At 38.8% G+C, this 22,382-nt stretch overlaps 1 protein-coding gene and 1 long non-coding RNA gene across 3 annotated transcripts in view; one reads left to right on the top strand and one right to left on the bottom strand.

Moving 5' to 3' along the window:
* The window catches only part of HNMT (histamine N-methyltransferase), a 50,124-nt gene extending 48,504 nt beyond the window's left edge, over positions 1-1,620 (top strand). The window contains exon 6 of the mRNA XM_001156140.7: positions 746-1,620. Coding sequence (XP_001156140.1) covers positions 746-1,101 — 356 coding nt within the window. The 3' untranslated portion in view covers positions 1,102-1,620. The remainder of the gene's footprint in view (positions 1-745) is intronic.
* A 9,079-nt stretch (positions 1,621-10,699) lies between these two features.
* On the bottom strand, positions 10,700-20,397 carry LOC107973778 (uncharacterized). Of its 2 annotated transcripts, XR_008546595.2 has the most exons (3): positions 20,232-20,317; positions 19,403-19,464; positions 10,700-10,787 (listed from the first exon to the last, which is right to left on the bottom strand). It is a non-coding gene; the product is annotated as an uncharacterized LOC107973778 (long non-coding RNA). The 2 variants fall into 2 exon arrangements; XR_001716209.4 differs by lacking the exon at positions 10,700-10,787 and having other exon boundaries at positions 19,215-19,464; positions 20,232-20,397.
* Between the last annotated feature and the right edge of the window lie 1,985 nt (positions 20,398-22,382).

A 22,382-nucleotide genomic window follows, 5' to 3' on the forward strand; every position in this document is an offset into this window, starting at 1 on the left:
CTAATGTGCTGTTACATACAGAAACCATGTTTTAGTAGTGAAGTTGAAACTGAAATTAATTTAAATGAATGAAACTTAAAATTCAGGTCTTCAGTAACACTTGAAACTCAAGTCCTAAGCCACCTTTCAAGTGCTCCATAGCAACAAGTGGTGAGTGACAATCCTGCTGGACAATGCAGATATCGAACGTGTCCATTGGTTCAGAAAATTCTATCAGACAGCATTACAGTGGTTTCCCATTGGGCCCCAAGTGATCTGGTTCCTTCATCCACTCCCCACCCCTAATCTTTCCAACCTCATCTCTTTCCCCTCTGCCCTCACTCATTCAGCTCCAATTTCACTGGCTTCCTGGCTAGTTCTTTAACGGGCCAAGTATCATCCTGTATTCAGGTCCTTTGCAGCTGCTCATCTCTCTCCTGGAGTCATCTTCCCCCTGATATCTCCATGTCTTGCTGTCAGGTCTCTGCTCAAATGTCAGGTTATTAGACAGACTGCGACCACCCTAGTTAAAACAGCAGCCCATCAAAGTCTTTAACCCTCTTAGCATTTACTCAGATTACTTTTTCATTTAGCATTTATCACCATATATTTACTTATTTTTCTCTCTCCTGTACTCCTTGAAATATGAGCTGCACAAAGGACAAGATTATTATTTTGTTCTATTCTAAGCATCTAGTGTACTTTCTGGCAGATTGCAAATGAAAGAAAGAATAAATGAAAGCCTGACTTGTGTTTTATTGCACAGGAAGCAGTGGCTGGGACAAGCTGTGGAAAAAGTACGGATCACGCTTTCCCCAGGATGACCTCTGCCAGTATATCACATCAGATGACCTCACTCAGATGCTGGACAACCTAGGGCTTAAGTATGAGTGCTATGACCTTTTGTCCACCATGGATATATCTGACTGCTTTATTGATGGTAATGAAAATGGAGACCTGCTTTGGGATTTTTTGACTGAAACCTGCAACTTTAATGCCACAGCACCACCTGATCTCAGAGCAGAGCTTGGGAAAGATCTACAAGAGCCTGAATTTAGTGCTAAGAAAGAGGGGAAGGTTCTTTTTAATAATACTCTGAGTTTCATAGTGGTTGAGGCATAACTATCAATCACAAAAGTATATTCAAAAATTATATTTTGAACAACTTGAATCACTCATTTATTTCCATATTAAAATCACAAATTCATCCATTAATGTAGATAAAGCACTGTTTGGATATGAGATGTAGCAAATTCCAAGACATTATTGGACTTCCATTTGGAATCATATGGGATACTGCTGGTCTTACCCTGTTCTTCCTCCAGGTAGAGAGACCACATGCAGGCTCAACATAACATAAGCTAGAAAAATTAGACGACTGAATTTCTATGGCATATTGATAATAAAATTCATTCCAATTGCTGATTGTCTGAAATTTTCTAGAATACTAATAAAATACATACTATAGATTCTTTATTAGTGAAGTATGCACTAATCAATACTTTGAAAACAAAGCCTGTGTTACTGATTTGGCCGTTTTGTGAAGAAACATTTATCTTTGTACGTTCTTCTATTGTGCTATCTTATTTTTATTAATTTGTAAGAGTAAGCACCTTTAGAATATTAAAAATTAATTCTTTATCACGTGTTGTCATTTCTTCCCATTGTGTTTTCTCTTGTAATTTTATCTGTGAATTAATAGCTTTTTGTTTGTCTTTTTGATATCCTGAAGTTTTCTATTATATTCAGCCAGATTTTTTTTTTAAGTCTGGGCTTCTGATACATTTTAAAAGACCTTCTAAAACCAAGGTTTTAGAATACTAACATTTTATCAAAATAATATTATAGTTTTGCTTTTTTTAAAAAATGAAATCTTTAATATGTTTGAAATTTAGACAAGTATAAACAGTGAGAACAAACTGTTTCCCCTCAAAATAATAGCCAGATGTATAAACAAAATTTATTGAAGAACAAAAAAACACAAAACTAAACCTGTTCTAGCTTAAAATGCACCTTTTACCAGATTTCTAGGAATTGGGTAAATGCAAGGTTCTAGAAAACCTTCAATGCATTTTGATACTTTATAGTTTCTTATGTCACTCTCAAGACCTCCTATAAGACCAAGACTCATCTTTGGACTGTAGGATTTCAGGGGGGTTTTGAAAACAAATTTGATGTTTCTTATTTTTAATAATAACCCTCTGTTATTTTTGACATAAACAGTACATTTAATAATTAATAAATAAATATTTTAAGTATGTAAATAATTAGTACTCCCTGTCACAAACAAAGCAAAAGTAAGGTTTTACTAAACAGCTCATGAGCCCTCATTCTGCCAGTGAGGAAGCCTTCAACCCCGTGTGATACTCACTCTTTCATGCAATAGGGCTTCCATGTAATGTTGCTGTATAATCACTTTAAAAAGTTAAACGACCCATCTCAATCACCTAGTTTATCCCCAGGGAATACACCGGCATAGAGAGCCTATTTACGCTAATAAACTACCAAGCTTTGTTGTTCATAATAAGTAAAATGGACTTGCATTGCTCTCTTTTTTGGACAACTTCATCAATGCTTTTTGAATTATATGTTTCAACAAATGAAACGACAGTTATCCAATCAGATTCCTGAACATGAACACTGAACCATTAATCATACTGATATGTACTACTGACAAAGGAAATCTGTGAGGCACACATGATTGATGGGTATGGGGCCATGAAGACCTTGAAGAGCTTCACCAGAAGTATGGAAATCAAGACTTTACAGAGTCTTTTGTATAAAGCACACGTGCAAAAACAAACAAAATTAGAACTAACAATGCTATTGAAAGATACAAAAGAATTGCAGTCCATAGATTGGTGTTTGTAAATATGGCCTTTTTCTCGTCCTTATTAAACCCTTACTATACAAGGATAAATAAATTCTCACCTGCTTAATTTTAGTGCAATTGAAACACACAAGCCTTTTTAAAGAGAGAAATTCCCATGAAAACCTACTAGTTAGCAATGGGAAGTTGTATAAATTCAAGGGATAAACCTATCCCTGTTTTATTCTTGCACTGTATGATAATACCAAAATTTGGGACAGTCACATACTAACTTTTCAGATTTGTTCTTGTATTTCAGAAAAAAGTGCCCAGCATGAATTTGGAATGTTGTTTTATGTATCGTTGTGGATCTCTCAGTGTTTAACATGGTGCCTTGCATATGGTAAATGCTAAGTAAAGGGGGATCAATTAATTATTTCCTTCTCAAACATTTATCTTATACCTTGTGTGTTCATATTATTATTATAAACAGAGCTCAAGAAACCCAATAAAGTTATGTGTTGCCAGTGTAAACCTTAACTTATTTAGGACTCTTTCAGACACTTTTTTGCATGTATTGTTGGGGCATATTGCCAAAACCCAAAGAGAAAGCGTGATGTGGAGCACAGCATTTTAGGGCTTGATATTTGCTTATTATAAAAATTGGTGACTTTTTTATGGCCCTGCCATTCTGGGCCATAAAAGTTAAGTAATTTCTAATGCACATCCATAAAAAGAGATGCAAGGGCCATAGGAGAATACTAGATCTTAAGTCTGTGGAACTGCACAGACCCAAATGTATATTTAATGTATTTTAAATGTTTGTTTAATGAGAATAGCTGGCACATAATACTTTATTATTGAAATCATATTTATATGTCACCTCATCAGAATGTTACTTCTAAGAAAATGTGAGCTCCTTGCGAAGTCCCACAGTGGAGTGAGTGGATTAAAATAACCTTGTTAAATAAAGCTGTAGAGCCAGACTTACTGGGTACAAATTCCGGTTGTATTAATTACTCACCAAGTGACATTAGGTAACTTATTTTCTCTCTATTCTCATATTTCTTCATCTGCACAATGAAGTGAATCATAGTATCTACCTCAGAAGATGGTTACGAGAAGCCCAGGAGTTAAGCTTCATAAATATGCACGTAAAGTATTAGACTCATCAGGAATACTCAAAAATATTAACCACCATTGTTATTAGTTACTCATGGGAACTCAATACAAAATGCAGAGTAAATAAAAAGTTTAAGGAAAATTACAACTAAGGCCAGAGAGCTAGTACTTGTAGGAGCCGACCTAGTTTCTGACCTTGTGATTCTTAGCCACAGGAAGATGGCCTCTGTGTCTTTCAGAGCTAAGCTGGTCCTCCAAGAGACTCAAGATGCCATCAGGATTCCACCATCCAAGCCCCACCTTAAGGGATCTGCCTTCCTGAGCTATCCATGTTCTAAGTGCCTGTGCTCAGTACTATGTTAAATGGCCCCATCTCAATCCTGCCTGATGAGACTATCCAGCTGGCACATGGATAGAAACCTATAGGCAGAAATTGATGAAACAGTCTTTCTGAAAATTATGAAATGCATCCATCAAAAATTCTCTTAAAAATGTGAAATTACAAATCTGGGGCAATGAGGCATTCATTCACTTATTTGTGATATATACAATTAATCAATATTTATTGAGTACCTCTTTGGTGTGAGGGAGTTTTCTAAGCAAAGGACATATCACAGCAAAACAATAACAACAACAACAACAACAACGAAGTTCCAGACCTCAGTGACCTGATTTCTAGCGGGTGAAATAGGCAAAAAATAAATATATGCCAGAAAATGATAGGTGGTATTAAGAAAATAAAAGTAAATAAGGGGAAAAGAGTACCAGATGGGGAAATATTAAGTGGAGTGATCAGGGAAGCTCTCTTTAAAAGAACAAGATTTGAACAGAGATTGAAATGCAGTGAAGGAGCAAACCATGCATAGAGTTGGGAGAAAAGCATTTGAAGAAGTACAAATACAAAGGCCCTGATGTGGAAATAAGCTTTACATATCTAAAGGACAATCAGAAGGCGAGGTGGCTTTCTATAGTAGCTGAGCTGAGAGGTCCTAAGATAGATTCAAGTCTAGAGTTGCCACTGTGGGCCACATGTGGGAGGACCTCACTGGGATGCCATGGTTTGAAGGTGAGGCATGGAACCAACTTGCAGAGAGATTGAGAGATGCCAGGAGTGTAAGACCACGTGGCCTTTGAATGGGAGATGAGCTTTGGCTGTCTCAAGGAAGGGTTCTTGCAATTTCTATTCCCATCTCTGTCTAACCTGAAAACAAATACCATTTTACTCCAGGTATCCTTGTGGGTGTCTGCTTCTTGCCTCCCAAATGTCTTAGGTAGAGCAAAATAGAAGATCTTATTTGGTTCTTACCTCATGAATTAGAAAGATTATTTATTATTATCCTATTTCATAGGTGAGGAAACTGAGATACTAATACACTGAATAATTTAACCCAGCTCCCAAAGCAAGTTGATAACAGGAAGTTAGCCAAACCCTATACCTGCCGACTCACACTGTATGTCTGCATATTGGGCAAGTTAAATATGTGATCTTCATTCATCTTAGATGCAGAGTATGACTTCATAGAACTAAATCACCTTTGCCCCCAAATATCCATTTGTACATTGAAGGGGATCTGATTATAAAAGGGAAGAAGAAGCAATCAGAGGATCAGAGTACTATGAAAAAATCACCTCCTTGAATAATGAGATAGTACTCTTTCTAAATACTACACTTCACTAACAAGTTCATTTTAAGCTTGTCATAAATATCTGATTTTTCCATCCCATTGCCTTAACTTTTGCCTGTATTTCTCTGCCTCACCTCCTACCAGGTCCCAGACATCACCAATTTCATGTTTAAATTATCTGTCATCCATACCCTAGCTCCCCTATGATTCATAAACTGTGCAATACACATCCATAGTACACGATCAACTAATGCAGGATAGTTAAAGCTAAGGATCATGTAATCCATTTCTCAGTGTGATATATACCATAAAAAGGCAACTGCAGTAAAAGGGGGGTTGATTTAAGGGCTCTCTGGGTAACGACAGTCACAATTTCTAGATGTGCCAAAAATTAATTAGGGCTCTGAGTCAGATTGTAGTAATCTCTGTGGCAATGGATTAATAAATACAGCAAGACACTGTTCTGGAGGCTGCACTGACACATGGGGATACTCTGTATAAGCAGTGTCTTTCCATGATCATATTCTTCTCTTGAAGAATTATCTGTTTCCTGGTTTGTCTTAATGATACTTGAAGGACTTTGCAAACAACCTGCTTAGGATAGAAAATGTTGAAATAAATCACAGGGGCCATGAGGTATAGTCCAACCTTGGTGAGTTCTCCAAAGACATTTGCTATAGAAGATGCAGAAAAGCGTCAGTACCTTTATTTATGTTCTACAGCTAACTAATTTCATGCTAATTTCATTTCTATACTGTGATTCCTTTTTCTGCATGTGTTGATATATGGGTTTCATGAGTTAATTCTCTGGTTTTCAATGCAGGCAGACTGGACATAAATCCCAGGGTTTTGTAGAAGAGGCAGTTGCTCCATGCTGCTTATTATCAGCAGGAGCACATTGCAGCCTTAGCTTATTTATCAAGATATTGCTGCCTCATGCCACACATTTCCCAACAGACTTCATCTACCCCACAATAGCCTTTAATGGAAGGTGCTTTACCCTCCTTGTGGTTTTTTTATAATTACTTTTATTTCTCCAGGACTGACTGGGAGAAGAGTTTGGACTTATTCTTCATTGTATAAGTTACCCAGGCAAGGAAATTAGCCCGGGCTTACTGCTCCAGTAGAAGCCTCATGGGATGGATTTGTTTAGGCAAGGTTGGCAACTTATGAGTTTCCCATCTGTGTGTCCTAGGAATAGTGGAGCAAAAACTGGCTCTTCAGCTTGGCTGCTTCCCTCTGTTTTCTTTGGCCATTCTAATTCACAGTTTCCAGCTTGAAAAAGAGTTAATCATGGAGGAAGATTCTTTGCTAAATAAAACAGACCATAGGGGATTTAAAAGACCCCATTTTAATAATAGTTAACATTTCTTGAGGGCTTATTACGTGTTGTGCTCATGTTAAGTGTTTATAGGCATTATACAACCTAATCCTCATAACAAGCTTATGAGTGAGTTAGTTACAATTTCTATTCCAATTTCACAAAGAAAGAAACTGAGGTTTAAATTATACATTAAATTATATAATGTGTACCCCATTCTTACATCTGGTGGAGCCAGAATTCTAATACACACGAATTAACCCCAGGGACCATGTTCATAACCACTACATCTTGCTGTCTTTAATGTTGACCTTCATTGACTCTCTGTCCCTTTACTTCCTCTTTAAGTTTCATATAGGAATTATCTCCTAGCTTCTTAATTTTTATCCTATTTCCCAGGGACGGATCTCACCTGGTGACTCTAGCATAAAGATAGTACCTGTTTGACTTGATCAACTTTGGCCCAAAATATATTATCTTCAAGAGGCAAAATACATTATCTTCAAGAGGCTACTCCTGTATGATTGTGGCTTGGTCTCTTGGGCAAGAGAGAACAATCCCAGTGAACTGATCCATTATTTTGACCTTGTATAAACATATCCTCAGTTGCTGAGCATCTGATAACAAAAGGCTTTTTAACAGCAAATATTGAGCCCAGTGTGGCTCCAGCTGGACAAAGTCGTGAGGTGAGGTGGCAGAGACTAGCCCCCTCTGCCTTCCTTCTATGGTAATAGAATGTCTAATTTTTAACTACGTACAAGCCTGCCCAGATAAGACTAAATTTCTTATACGCCCTTGGAGTTTGATATAGCCATATGACTAAGTTCTAGGCAATAGAATGTGAGAAGAAATAACACAATTTGTGGAACATGATGACAAAGAAAGAGATACATTCTCCTCTTCTACTTTTTTTCCTTCTGGATGGCTGGAATGTGGTAGTCAGCAATGCCAGACCATGCAGACAAGGACAGCAACACCCTAGGAAATGTGGAGAAACAAGGTAGAAGGAGCCACATCCCTGGACCTGATGGAGCAGAGTTGCCATTTTGGGGTGGACTACCTACCCTCTGAGTGTCACCTGAGAGAGAAAGGACATTCTACCTTGTACGTACAATGTTAACTTTTTTAGAGTAATAGCAACTGAAACCATGCCCAAACTACCATAGGTAGCTTAATTTGACCCACGTATTTCCCATCTGTTTCAGAATCTTTTTTTTAATCTGCAAAGGAAGCCACAAGAAATATTATGAAAATGGTAAAAAAAAAAAAAAAAAAAAAAAAAACCTTGGAAAATATAACATAAGTTATATTGAGGGTAGGAAAGTGGATGACTGCATTGGAAGAAAAACATTTTTTCAAATGGGGCCAAAATACCAAGATGAGAAGTGCACTCATCTTATCAATCACCTGAGTCCTAGATATTTAATCTGCATTATGTCAAATACCCAAAAGATGAGCAGATGACTTAGTCATTCATCATGGTATTTAGTTAGATTTCTATAAAATATAAAAATATGAACATTAACAGATTCTATGAATGGTGCCCATGCACTGCTTTTAAAATTTCTGTGGACTGAAGAATGACCTGGGTGGCTTTTTAGATATGTAAATTTCTTGGTTCCATCCCAAATCTGAACCATGTGTGCAGTTCAGGAATCTGTCTTTGTGAACTGACCAGGTGATTTTCTGGCTCACCAAAACACCTAAACCTGCAATATATTGAGGTTTGGAAAGAATATTATAACAATAAAAAATAGTAATAATTATAGAAACATTAAAATCATACTCTTACCTATCTCAACCAGTATTTATTGAATTGCTGCAATTAATAATAATATTATCCACAGTGAATTGAGTACTTATATTTGCCAGGGACTATATAAAATTCTTAACATATTATTTCATTTTGTTTTCACAATAAAAAGTCAGTCTTTAAAATTATTATCATTTTTCAGATGAAGAGTCTGAGGTTTGATAGGTTTAGATAGACTTGCCCACAGTCTAAGCTAAAACGTGATAGCATGGGGCCTTTTCTGGATTTTTCTCCCCCACAGTCCAGGTGTTTAACTCTTAGACAGGAAGGTCTTTCATGGAATCTTGGAGCCGTCATCATTCAGAGAGAAAAATCATGGCTCAAAGGTTATTCAAGTAAGCAATAGTGAGCACACAGGTGTTCAGAATGTCTGTACCTGCCATTTGCAAGATGTCATATAGGATCTGTGAAAAGACATGAGTTCAGGGATTAGAAGAAAAGAGAGAACATAAAAACACATTTTCTGAGCTGAAAGGCCAAGCTTCGTATAAATCATTTTAGCAATTTTAAACACACACACACACACACACACACACACACACACACACTTTAGAGATGTAAAAATGCTTTCAGCGGGTTCCCAAGATTGTGATGACTCTAGTTTCAGAATTTTAAATTCACCATGATTTAATAAAATCTTGTGAATTGTTTCAATTTTATAGTTTAATTTTACTGATTTTTTTTTTTTGTCTGTGTTTGGCTAAGTTATGGTTAGCGTTTTTCAATTTTTTTTTTTTTTTTTTAAGGTGGAGTCTTGCTCTGTCTCCCAGGCTGGAGTGCAGTGGTGCGATCTCGGCTCACTGAAACTTTTGCCTCCTGGGTTCAAGGGATTCTCGTGCTTCAGCCTCCCTAGTACCTGGGACTACAGGTACACACCACCACCCCCAGTAGATATTTTGTATTTTTTGTAAAGATGGGGTTTTACCATGTTGTCCAGGCCGGTCTCAAAATCTTGACCTCAAGTGATCAGCCGACCTCAGCCTCCCAAAGTACTGGGATTACAGACATGAGCCACCACACTTGGCCTACATATAATATCTGTGTGTGTGTGTCATACACACCCAGACATAAAGACACGCACAAATCATTTATATATGTACTTCCACATTTGTATCCCAGCTGTCGATCTCTACAGTGACAGAAAGCATGATGTGGATTACAAATTCATTTTAAGATAAATACTTGTGCATTTTCTTAACTTAAAATAATACTTGCATAATAAGCAAGACACCAGTATACATCAAATTTTAATGGGGTCCTTAATTACAAAAGGAAGTTAAACAAAGAAATTAACATACAAGATGTCACATTTAACTCAAAGATATCAATGTATTTTATGCTTTTGTTTTATAGCAAGAGTTTTGAACCAATGGTACTACTAGGTAGAGGGAAAAAAAGTCTTCACTTTCAATAAAAATAAAAATTCTAGAATTAAATAGATTAATATCTAATTTTATACCTTCATTTATATTATGTGCAAAATTATCTTAAATATTTGTTATGGATGAAGTGGCTTTCTACCAAATTGAGCCTTTTCATAGTAGAAAATGTTAACATAAATTGTAGCATAAATCATTGCCTCATAGAATACCAGAAGTCGCATATAAAAACCCATATCTTTACTGCACATATTTCCCATTAACCATAATCTATTAGTAATTGAAGTTCATTACAAATTCTTGTAGACTTTATTGCTATCATGCAGCATGACATACTGGACCTGGCTTGCATAACAAGAAGTCCTTGCTGGGAAATATCCTATTAACAATGACAGTGCATTTGTCATTGTGATAATAAACCCGAGAGCTGTCTGTAGACTATAAATTATCAAGGCGCCATTTGTGCTGCCCTGGCTTGAAGGTTTGTCAGTGTTTCCATTTTAAACCCTTGATTTTCAGTGAGTTGTAACTCAACTATCGGAATCTGCAGTGAGCTGCAACTTTACATCCAAGGACTCAGCTGGTGACTTTTTTTTTGAAACAACTCTTAAATATGACTTACATTTTCCAATCAGGAAGAACAGAGGTCTGCTGGCTTGAGCACAATAGTATCAAAGAGATCTGTAAAACATAATCACTTTCGGCCAAGAAAAATATGTTTATATCTGGTCCAGAATACCTATGGATATTTAAAATCAGAGTTTCTAATAGTTCCTTTTTTATGCCTTAGAAGGACATTATTTATTTTTTTGAAGGGTAACAACTAAAAGCAAATGTCAGGCCTTCAAGGTAACTACATATGTCAGGGGATTTTTCCTTTCATGCAAGAGCCTCCATTTCCATCCCTTTCAGATTAATAATTTGAAAAATAGAAGAATTTACATGGAGCAGTGAGACACATTGCTGTCAAGGGAAAGGAACATTTGAGAAGCAGATGTATATTTGAAACAGAAATAGTAATGACCATGTAAATAGATGTGCCTTTGGCTTGGAGGTGAGCTTTACCAGTCTGTGACATTTCTCAGCCAAGGAGCTGGAAGCCAGCAGAACCAGAAAATGCTTTCTGCATTACATGATGGACTGGTTCCACAATCTGCAATCGTTCTTACCTCAAATTGGGGTTGCAGACAATTACAATTACTTGAAAAATTTCCCCAATTCCCAAATTAAGGGCATTCACTTCTATGGATACACTGACAGCAACTAAAACTCTCGAGTCTCAAGTTTCTACAGAGGGTGATGAATTGATCTGAGCGCTTGGACACCAGTTGCATACAAGCCTGGATGCCGGGTACCACATGAAAGGTAAAAGTGAAGAAAGAGACTGGTTTCAGCTGTCAGAGAGGTTGCTAATTCCTAAGGAAGACTGACAAGTAAGAATACAAATATTATACAAGACAGAGTGAGATGTAAATGCAAAATTGAGCTATAAAAAGTACTTGAGGAAAGGTAAAGTGATTAATTTTTACTGGAGGTCTAAATAAACAGACTTCATGGACAGGACACATTTAAGCAGGATCTTCAAGAATTTCATCTTTTTAGAGACCACCATACTCCCCGCTTCCACCCCTCACCCCATCATGTAACACAATGCCCTTTCCTGGGATGCATTACAATGTGAGGAGAATAACAAATTCCTACTATAGGAATGACCACTAGCTTGGATAGGGTGGACTAGCAGATACTTGCCCAACTTCTAACAATTACAAATACAAATTCATTGTCAGAGTATACCAATTGCTTAGAGTGATTGGGAACAACCAAAGTGTAGCCAGCTAGAATAAACCTTCTTTTATTTTAGGGAAATCCTAATGTCTGGGTCCTTCTAGCCCCCTTTTAATGAGACAATAGGACTTCAGTTTTACTCAGTCATTAAGTGAGGGAAAACACAGCAAATATTCATTATACTGAATTTATTCTCAAATGTGTTAAAAAAATCAAATAGTTCAGACAATATTAAATCAATGCTTTGGGTAGATAATTTACTGAGACTACATACAAAATCCCAAATCTGTGTCCCAGACACTATGCTAAATGATTGCAAATCATGAAGTAGGTTTTAATATTTCCATTTTATAGAATAGGAAAGCGATACTTAGGCAAATTGCAAGTTCTGAGACAGGTTATGATTTGCCTAATATTAAACAGCTATTCGGAGGTACCACAGAAATTCAAACTTTGGCTTACTGACTGCTTGGGCAATACCATGATCTCTAGCTGCCATTTACTTCCATTGTTGTCTTTTAGTCTCAAATAATAAATTAGAGAGAGCATTAAGAATGTTAGTTCTCGCCCTCTAAAACTTAGTTCCTATTACCAATTAACTATATTTCAATTTTTTTCTTCTCTATCTGAAATAATTTCATTGGTGCTCTTCAGATATGTACCATCCTGCTTCAATTTTATCCTCAAGAGCTATTTCAAAAACAGTGATTTCATGTCTAAATAAAAGCGAAATAGGGCAGGCGCGGTGGCTCATGCCTGTAATCCGAGCACTTTGGGATGCCGAGGTGGCCAGATCACAAGGTCAGGAGTTCGAGACCAGCCTGACCAACGTGGTAAAACCTCATTTCTACTAAAAATACAAAAATCAGTGAGGCATGGTGGCGCATGCCTATAATCCCAGCTACTCAGGAGGCTGAGGCAGGAGAATTGCTTGAACTCAGGAGGTGGACGTTGCAGTGAGCTGAGATCACGTCACCGCACTCCAGACTGGGCGACACAGCAAGACTTCATCTCAAAAAAAAAAAAAAAAAAAAAGGTAAAATGAGTAAAATGTTATTTCTCATAAAGGTTATTGATTCTATCAAAATTATATAATATTCTCTTTGACTTATTTAGAACAAAATTTGTAATTCAGGATCCAATTCTCATTTGAAAATAGCTCTGGTATTTGGGACAATCATGCATATAAAATTTGCTCACATTTAGATAAAAGTTCCGCCACTTTAATTTCAAATTTCACAATGTTCTTGGACTCTTTTCTTCCCATGTTAGCATCTTTGCCATTTGGATATGGCTATCTGTTAATTCACTTGCTTTCTTTTCAAACTCCTTCCTAGTGCTCTAATAAATCACATTTTTTTTCTATCAAGTTTAATGTCCTTTCATAGTGGTGAACATGACTTGCAGAGTACACAATGCACTGAAAGATTCTCAGCAAACAAAGTATGGTCATTTTGATTCCAAATGTTTGCCCAGGCAACAGTTTGCCATTTGGAACCAACCCGAAAGCCAGCAAAAGCATGATGGGCCATCTGCTCATTCTTCCTTTCTCATTCTCAAGAATTTAAAACAATTATTTCCATTCATATAGCTTTTTACTTTGAAAGCATTTACCAATTGCTGTGCATATAATTTCATTTATCAACTTAAGCTTTCCACTAAAATAAAAATAGATAATTCAGGAGAAAGTGAAAATCTACCATGTGTCTTATCCAGTGATATCACCATTTTTTTTCTTTCATGGAGAACCAAAGAACAGGGACATCAAATGCCCCTCAGTGATAAAGCACATGACTTCAGTAAGTAATGTTTTGCTTTCCCTGCCCTGGCCGAGTTCCTATGCCCTCATGAGCTAAAGATGGTTCAAACTCAGAATAGGGAGGAGAGTAATTGGAAAAACAAGAATGTTAGATATAAGAGAGAACTATTGCTTGCTGTTGAGGGTTGGGGAGAGAACATATGCTCAACTTTATGCCAAATATGTGCAGTAACACAAAAGTCCATTTTAAATTTAGAGATCTGATAGTACAGCATATCTGGGTTCCATGCTGGGTGAAGCCCAGGAAGATAGCAAACTTCACGGAGAAATCTTTTTGTCATCACGGGCAGCTACTGTAGAGTAAAACTGTCACTTCTAATATTCTGTAGCCAAGCCTGAAGGAGAAGGAAGGGGCCACAGAGTACACTACACTCCAAGCTGTGTATTTCTACAGGCTCAAGTGTGTCTGAGACAGCATTCCAAAGATTCCTCTCACTGTACCTACTGCCACCCAAATGGGTGCTGTGAAAGGTCTGAGAGGACACTGGTCCTCAATGGATCTCGTATTTATGATGAGGAGATGCAGCCCTAGAGGGCAGGACTGCTGGGGTACCCTAAACCCTCTAAAGTCCTTTTCTGATCACATCTTCTAACTATCCTCACTTTGTAAAACTCTTCCATTGTGAATTTTAAAAGTTCTTGTCTATTATCATTAAAAACATCGGTATTCTCAATCCCCTATGTTCCAGAACCTGGCCCTGTCTTGAGGATACCATTTTCCCCATAGCCCTTTCAAATGATAGCTCTTAGCCCATTGCATTGTCATGTGCTGTGCTTGAAGGAAGGATGGTGTCCTCTTATCTCTTCATTGTCATTTCCTTCCTATCTTCTCTTCTTTCTCCATGAAAAAATCGACTTTGAATCTCAGGTCATCAGGCTATCAGAAATACCAGTCCTCCTTGTTTCTGTTATTAACTCATACTTGGAGACCATTTTCTCTTGATTTTTGAGGATTTTTGATCCTGGCTCATTGTCACTCTTTTTTATACCACTCCTGCTTTTTGGTAATTTCAATTTCCCTCCAACCTAATGTTACCCTGCTAATATCCTGGCTTCTAAGTCACTGACCTCCTTTCTTCCTATGTTTTCCAGCCATTCGCTCACATTTGCTCTCTTGTCTTACCCTAACCATGTGCCCTCCATATTTTCCATTCCCAGTATCACATTCTGCTATGTTTCCAGCCCACTCCCTCCAGGAACTCCTCTCCAACCTCCCTTTGACCTCATCAGAATCTACAATTTCTCCATGATATCAGTGTTACACTTTTCCTGGCTTGCCTTCAATTCAATCCTCTTTTAATCCAGCTTAAATTCTGGTGACCAATAATTATAATCCCTCCCTTGCATGAATTTTTTGTCACTCTCTCACTTCATCATAGGCAAAAACACAGCCCTACTTAAATCTAACTCTTTGTCTACTCCATGCCTGCAACTGTGCAACTGAATACGACTGAAGAAAAGCGTAAAACCGTGATGAATGGCCTCACTTTAAATTCATGACCACTAATCTCAAGTGGGCTCTTAATGTTAACTGGAAAATATATTTCCATATCCATTTCTCTCCCACTCTACCAGTGGAGTATGTCATATTTTTAGTTCTTTCCTTAAATCTTTAATACCTCTTCCCCCATCCTTATTAGTTGATGACTTGGTTCCTTCTTCTCAGCAACATATTTTACTGATAAAATAAAAGCAACCAGAAAAGAACTTCTGCAAACTCCAGCCACATCTACTCGCTTGCCTGCACCTGTACCTATTATACTCTACTTTTCCTTCTGGTACTGATATGGTTCCGATGACTGGAGGAACACCAGTGTTCTTAGTCTCATGCCGATTTTGATAAAATGACACAGACACACATGGAGTGGTTTTAAGGAGCAGAGAGTTTAATAAGAAAGAAGGAGGAAGCTCCCCCATACAGAGACAGAGGGAGGGGAACTCCAAAGCTGAAAGAAGAAACTCTGTGTGCTGTGGAAAAGTGGCTGCTTATCTAAGGAGGCTGGAGGAGGAAGTGTCTGATTTGTATAGGGCTCAGGATATTGGTTTGACTAGGCATGGTAGCCGGCAAAAAAATCTGGCCCTCCCACTCTAGCTTTTTAATATGTAAATGCAGGCCACCATGATGTTCTACCCACGTGGGGATATATGGGGGCAGCCATGTTGCCAGGCACATGTTGGGCCAAGGGCAAGAAGAATGCAGGAATCAGCATGTTTGGGTGGACCCAGTTTCTAATGGCCAGCATGGCCCATCTAAGAGCTGGGGCTTTCCTGCTAGACAACAAACATTTCTGGAGCTGCTTTAAAAGAAACAAAAACTTCCCAAGGAACCCTTTTCCTCTCTATCTGCCAAAAGTAACTTCTTAATAACTCTTATAACAGTACCATAGATGCACTGTCCATGCTTCTAGCTGATGTGAGTGTCTCTACTTGTGCACCAAGTCCTAGCTCCTCTGTGCTGTCTGAAGACATCACGGCAGCAATTATCCCCTCTTTTTCCCAAACCATGATTTTCTCTTCTCTATTAAGTCTTTTTCACCAACATAATAACTTGCTTTTTATTCTTCTACCTTCTTTTTACCTCTACTTCATTCTCGAGCCACTATTTATTTCTGCCTTTCCCTTTACAGAAAATTTCCTGGAAAGTGTTTTCTATATTTGCTGGGATTCATTTTCTTTCATAATTCTTCCTTGATTCCACCCCATGTTTTCTCCACACCACTCCATTAATGTTGCTCTTGGCAGCCCCATCAGTCTGCTCTTGGCAGACCTCAGATCCAGTGGTAAGTCCTTGGTGCTCAACTTATTCCATCTACTAGCAGTATTTTACATGTTCTATCTTGAAACACATTCTTCAATTGACTTTCAGGACACCCCCACCCCTGATGTTTTGCCTCACACCTCATTTGCCACTACTTTTAAAACTTCTTTTTGAGTTTTTCCTCATCTCCCTGACCTCTTAATGGTGGAGTACCAAGGACTTCATTTTGGAATTTTTATTTTCCTGTTTATGCTCACTTTCATTCTCTTGGGGCTTTACATACTGCTTAAGTACTGTTGATATGCTGACAACTCTAGAATCTCTCTCTCTCTCTCTCTGTCTATGAATTCTAGATTCATAGAAGCAACTACTTATGTCACATCCCCTGTTAAATGTCTAATAGGCTTACCAAGTTTAATGTGTCTAAATATTAAGCTTCTGATCTTCCTGACCCCAACCCCAAGCAAATATCCTCTATCTCATCTTTGCCCCATTTCAAATAATGCCATTCTTCCAGAAACTCTGGCCAGAAACCTTGAATTCTTCCTGGAGTCCTTTCTATTTCTCACATCCTATCCCAAAATGATGCTAAATCTTTTCCACCTCTTTTCCTGAATGTCCTTTACCCAGAAAACCCATGACTCTCTTCTTCACCTCCATTGGATTTTTACTTAAATGCCACTCTGAGGCCCTCCCTGACCTTGTATTTAAAATTTCAACCCCCTATTCTCAACACGTACTATCCACTTCCCTGCATTATTTTTCTCTGTTGCATATATCCCCACTAAAAAAAAAGTTATTTATTTATTTTGTTTATTGTCTGTTTGTCTCTCCCATCCTTCCACTGCAATATTATACATTCTTTGAAGACAGAACATTTTTTTTATTTGCTTACTGCTCTATCCCCAGTACCTAAAACAACACAACACATGGTAGGAACTCACTAATAGTTATAGAATGTGTTAGGAATACCTCTTTCAAGTAACCATTTTGAGGCTTGCATCCCCATCACCCATCCTGAATATCACAAGGTTTCTTGTCTACTCCATGAGCGACAGGACCCCTTTGCTTTCCTGCTGAGAGTGAAGCAGTTCTCAGAGGGGAAGCCCAGTAATGTACTCTTGCATGAAAGAAAGCCTGTGGTTTTGATGTGTTAAGGCCTTGGGTATGATGGTTTGCTAGCATTAAGGTGGTGGTGAATAATTCCCTTCCTTCCTGCAATGCAGCATTTTGGGAGATAACAACATCTTATTTTCAGTCTGAATCATTTCTCATGACCTGTTCATTTCTAGCCGCATGCTCATTCTTCTGTATACCATAGTCATAGGTTTTTGTTCATCTCTGCACTGCCCTGCCCCACCCCACCCACCTTTTCTAAAGTCAGCCTCGATCAGCCAGGGTCCCACTAGAAGTACAGAACCCACTCTGAGGAGTTAAAACAAACACAGAGAATTGTTTCCACAGCTATATAGAATGCAGGGAGGATGCTGAGAAAGCATCCAGTACAGAGGGAGGCAAACCAGAAATGAGTGATGGTAGGAAGCTCCTACCCTAAGTCTGAAGGGACCAGAAGGGAGTGTTGTTACTGGAGCACTGGGGTGACAGTCACCTGGTGAAAAATGGAATCAGGGCAGTTCATCACAGGGTTTTCTGGAGACCCAGAGGAGAAACAGTGGCTCCTGGGAATCACACCCTAAATGCAGAAGAGGGAATTTCTCCCTCCTTCCCACCCACATCCAATCTTCCATTAGTACCTTTCTTGGCATAGGATCCTGGAAAACACAGTCTGCAGGGGTCAGCTAGCCTTCTCCCTCCACTGCTTCCCCACCCTTTGTGATACATAGCAGAGCAGGTGGAAATTCGAGAAACAGATCTGAAGGTAAACAGCTCCATGAACAGGCATACAAGTTGGGATTTTGGTCATTTCTAGCAGTCAGAAGTTAATTGCCCCAGAAGATCTGAAGATGCCTATAAGAATCTTCAAGATATGAAGTACAACCAAGCTTACACTTAACAGCTTGGGGTAAGGTGGTGAGGTTATGTTGTGGAGTGCTGACAGAAACTTAGGATAGTGCAGAAGGGGAGGGAGAGGAGGGCCTCCAGCTTTGAGGCTGTTTCAGTTCCCACTAGGGTCATCCCTCTCTCACTAACAGGCCCATTCAGTGGGAGGTTGTGTCTGGGACTTGGGCACCAACACTCAGCTTCCCACTCACTTCCAGTGTTCACAGTTGTTGGCAAACTTCCTTCGCATTAGTGGGGCTCTGATTTTCAAGAATCCAGAAATTCTCAAAAGGGCTATTAAGCTATTAACCATAGTTCTAAAGGATCATATTGTGAAAGCTATAATTGCCTACAGTAGGTCCCAAATAGAAAAGTAAATATGAAACCTTCTTTTACAAAAAGTTAAATGATGGGAAAGAACTACTTTTGATTAGTTCTTTGATTAACCTTTATCTCTTGACTCATTATCTGAGTAGAATCACAAACTGAATCGCAAACTGAGTAGAATCACATGACTTTCTGGATGGAACTGTTCATATATTGTCATCTACCTGCAAAAATAGCAGGTATACCTATTACATCTCCCACCTAATAACAGATTATTTTACAGCTACTTTTTATTTAGTTAAATCTCAGCATTGACAGCTGGGTGCAGCCAGGAGAGGAACACAAGCTTAGGGGAATCCTAAAGAAGTTGATCATGCCCTACTTGTTCAATGCCGTTTTACCAGCCCAAGGCAGATCCAAGTTGGGGGAGATAAAAAGCTTTAAATAGTATAAGTCAAAGATATTAAAAGTGTGGATGTTTCACTGGATTGGAATTTTAATATCTGAGAGAAGCTGAAGAAGCAATAGGATTACCCAGTGTGGAGGATAATGAGTTAAGAGATCAAGGTTAATAGAAAATTGTTTTCTGCTTTCATACACCAAATCCAGCTCATTCAATAGTTAGGTTTTTCAGAGAACAAATAACCTTGTAGATTGTGATTACCGTTGTGAACAAGGTGAGATCAGAAGAGGTCTCTTTCAGGCAATTGTCCTTGAACCTGAGACCTGAGTGATGAAAACAAACAAAATTAAACAGAGACTTAGAAAAAACATTCTCAGCTGAACACAGTGGCTCATGCCTGCAATCTCAGTGCTTTGGGAGGCCAAGGTGGGTAGATCACCTGAGGTCAGCAGTTTGAGACCAGCCTGGCCAACATAGTGAAACCTTATCTCTACTAAAAACACCAAAATCAGCTGGGCGTGGTGGCATGCACTTGTAATTCCAGCTACTTGAGAGGCTGAGGCAGGAGAATCACTTAAACCTGGGAGGCAGGAGTCGCAATGAGCTGAGATCGCACCACTGCACTCCAGTCTGGGTGACAGAGTGAGACTCTATCTCAAAAAAAGAAATAGTATTCTCATCTCATTAGTGGAAATAACATGAGTGAAGGTCACAAGGCAGAAGCTTCTAGTGATATAGGAATGGACCAAAGTACCAGAAGCATCAGATGCATAGTATATCAGAGGGAGAGATCATTGGCGAGTGCATTGGAGTCAGGGGCCTAATGCCACAGTGGCTCTGAGATCTTGGCCTTGGTTTTGAAATTAGTTATAAAGGCAATAAGAAGACATTAAAGTATTTGGAGCCACCAGATTTGTGTTTAAAAAATAATAATCCTGGCTTTTCTGAGGTCAATGTATTGCTGATGAGCAAGGTGGACATAGAGGCATGTGTTGGAAGCATTTTACTAGTTGAAATAAGATGTGGTAGTAGCTTGGCCTAGAGATAGTGGCAGAAGGCAGACAGGGGCGGGTCCCCCATGAAACCCTACCTTCAAGCCGAGACAGTTTAAAGCCTGGAAGCCAAGCTATGAGTCAAATCCATGGTCTGGATTGAGAGTCTCTTTTCCCATTTGGTGGCTTTCTTCTGATTGATCCTCACCCTTCACCTATTTTACATATACCTACCCTTCCCTAATTGGTTTTCTACACTGTTGTGCCCACCTTTCAGTGGTGCCTTTGTTTTAAGCTTTTTTTGCATACTCACAAACCAATCAGCACATACTCCCCATTCTGAGCTCATAAAAGCCCTGGACCCAGCTACACTGGGAGGGAGACCACCCTTGTAGATGCTGGCAGGTCTGTGCTCCCTCTGAAGGCTCTAATGGAGAGCCTTTTCTTGCTCTTCCAGCTTCTGGTCACTCCATACATTCCTCAGCTTGTGAGGAACTGAATGCTGTTCTGTCACTCAATAGAATTCTTCTCTGTCCTCCTCACCCTTTGATTGTCCACATAATCTTATTCTTCTTAGATGCAGGACAAGAACTTGGGAACCACCAAACATGGGTATGAGCTCTAACACAAGTGGGCTGGGGCAGGCCCAGCCTAGCCACAGGCTAAGCACAGAACCTGCGGCGAGTGCAGGATCCAAGCTGGTGTGCAAGCCAGGTGTGACCCAGCAGGCCAAGTGAATGGGGCACCTCCTGTAGCAGGCCCAGGACTGAGCAAGGCCCAGGTGGGGATGTCACTGGCTGTGGAGGTCCCTGGCTGGCAAAGTGACTGAGAAATATCCTGCATCACTAGGTTATTGGGAGAAGAAACAGAAAGATGGTGGATATCAGGGAGAATTGGTAGGTAGAACTTTGACCACGTAGTGTAGGATTAATTAAGAAGCTATAGTGGATGTTATTGGTGCCCTGTTCTTGCCTTCTCTCTTGGCAGATTTGCCCATTTCCCATCTGCTATGAGTGTTGGATGCTAGTTGCTCACAGCTGCCACCTTCTCTGGAGCTTTTCTCCAGCAAGATAGTAGTTGCAGTGTTGGGGAAGTTAGGTCCTACAATCTGTCACTCCTGAGGAAGCTGGAACTGACATGTGGCAACAAAAGGCCAGTCTCCTTCCTTGCCTCAAGGTGGGAGGAGCTGAGTGCACAATTTGCATTCCAGAGCTTCTGTATGGGATCATGTTGAAGCTAGACTCACTTACATTTTTTGCCCAGCCCTCTCCTGTTTTTCTCACTCCCCTTCTGAGAGCACTAATTAAATAAATCACTTGACTATCACTAAATCAATTTCAATATCATAAGTTACTTGAGAATTCTTGTCTGAACCTCTGCTTTTAGGGAACCCAACCCAAAAGAGAATTAGTTTTCAGCAGGTTACTTTTGACATGACTATGAAGTATCCAAGTAATAACATCAAATAGGTAGATTGATATAGGACTCAACCTTAGAGAGATAGAGTATTTGGGCATTAGTAGCATGTGAATAGTATTAACAGCCAGAGGAATGGATGGAATTTCCAAGGAGGTATGTAACTAGATAGGAGGGTTTACGGCTGAGCTGTGAGATCTCTGACATTTAGAGGTAGAAGTTAAGGATTCAGCAAAAGAGAGAGTATGGTGTCTTGGAAACTGAAGAAACACTATATCTAGATTTTGAGGTTGTAATAGGGTTCCATCAAATGAAATTATATAAAGTATTAGACTTATTAGTGGTCACTGACTGTCTTCTTTAATATACAATATGCAGAAAATTCAACAAATGTGATATTCTGTTAAAGAATCTTTTAATCATTGATACCTGCAAATTGATACTTTCAGAGTCTTTATAATTCTAGGTAGGGTTATTTTATGTTAACTGCACAATTAACTCATGTCATCAATGAAGGTTTTTTCATTTGAATTAAGTCCCCAGTCCCTATAAAATGAGAATTTTCCTCATTTGCTGAAGTCTTCCAATTACTTTCTAAGTTGAATTAGTAGTGCACTAAACTTTTATTTCCAGAGAAATGAGTTCAAGTAGAGGTCATCCATGCAAATGAGTTGAGTGATCTCAAACTAGCTTATAAGGGTGTCAGAAAGTTCTATCTATATTGGTTTATTTTTAAAGGCAAAGGAAAGATTAAAATATGGATTTGATGTATTTATTTAAAGTGAGATTTGAAAATGACTGTACTTTTGTCTAAGTCCCAGCACCCACCCAGC

Source organism: Pan troglodytes, chromosome 13 (assembly GCF_028858775.2).
Source record: "Pan troglodytes isolate AG18354 chromosome 13, NHGRI_mPanTro3-v2.0_pri, whole genome shotgun sequence".
Lineage (NCBI taxonomy): Eukaryota > Metazoa > Chordata > Mammalia > Primates > Hominidae > Pan > Pan troglodytes.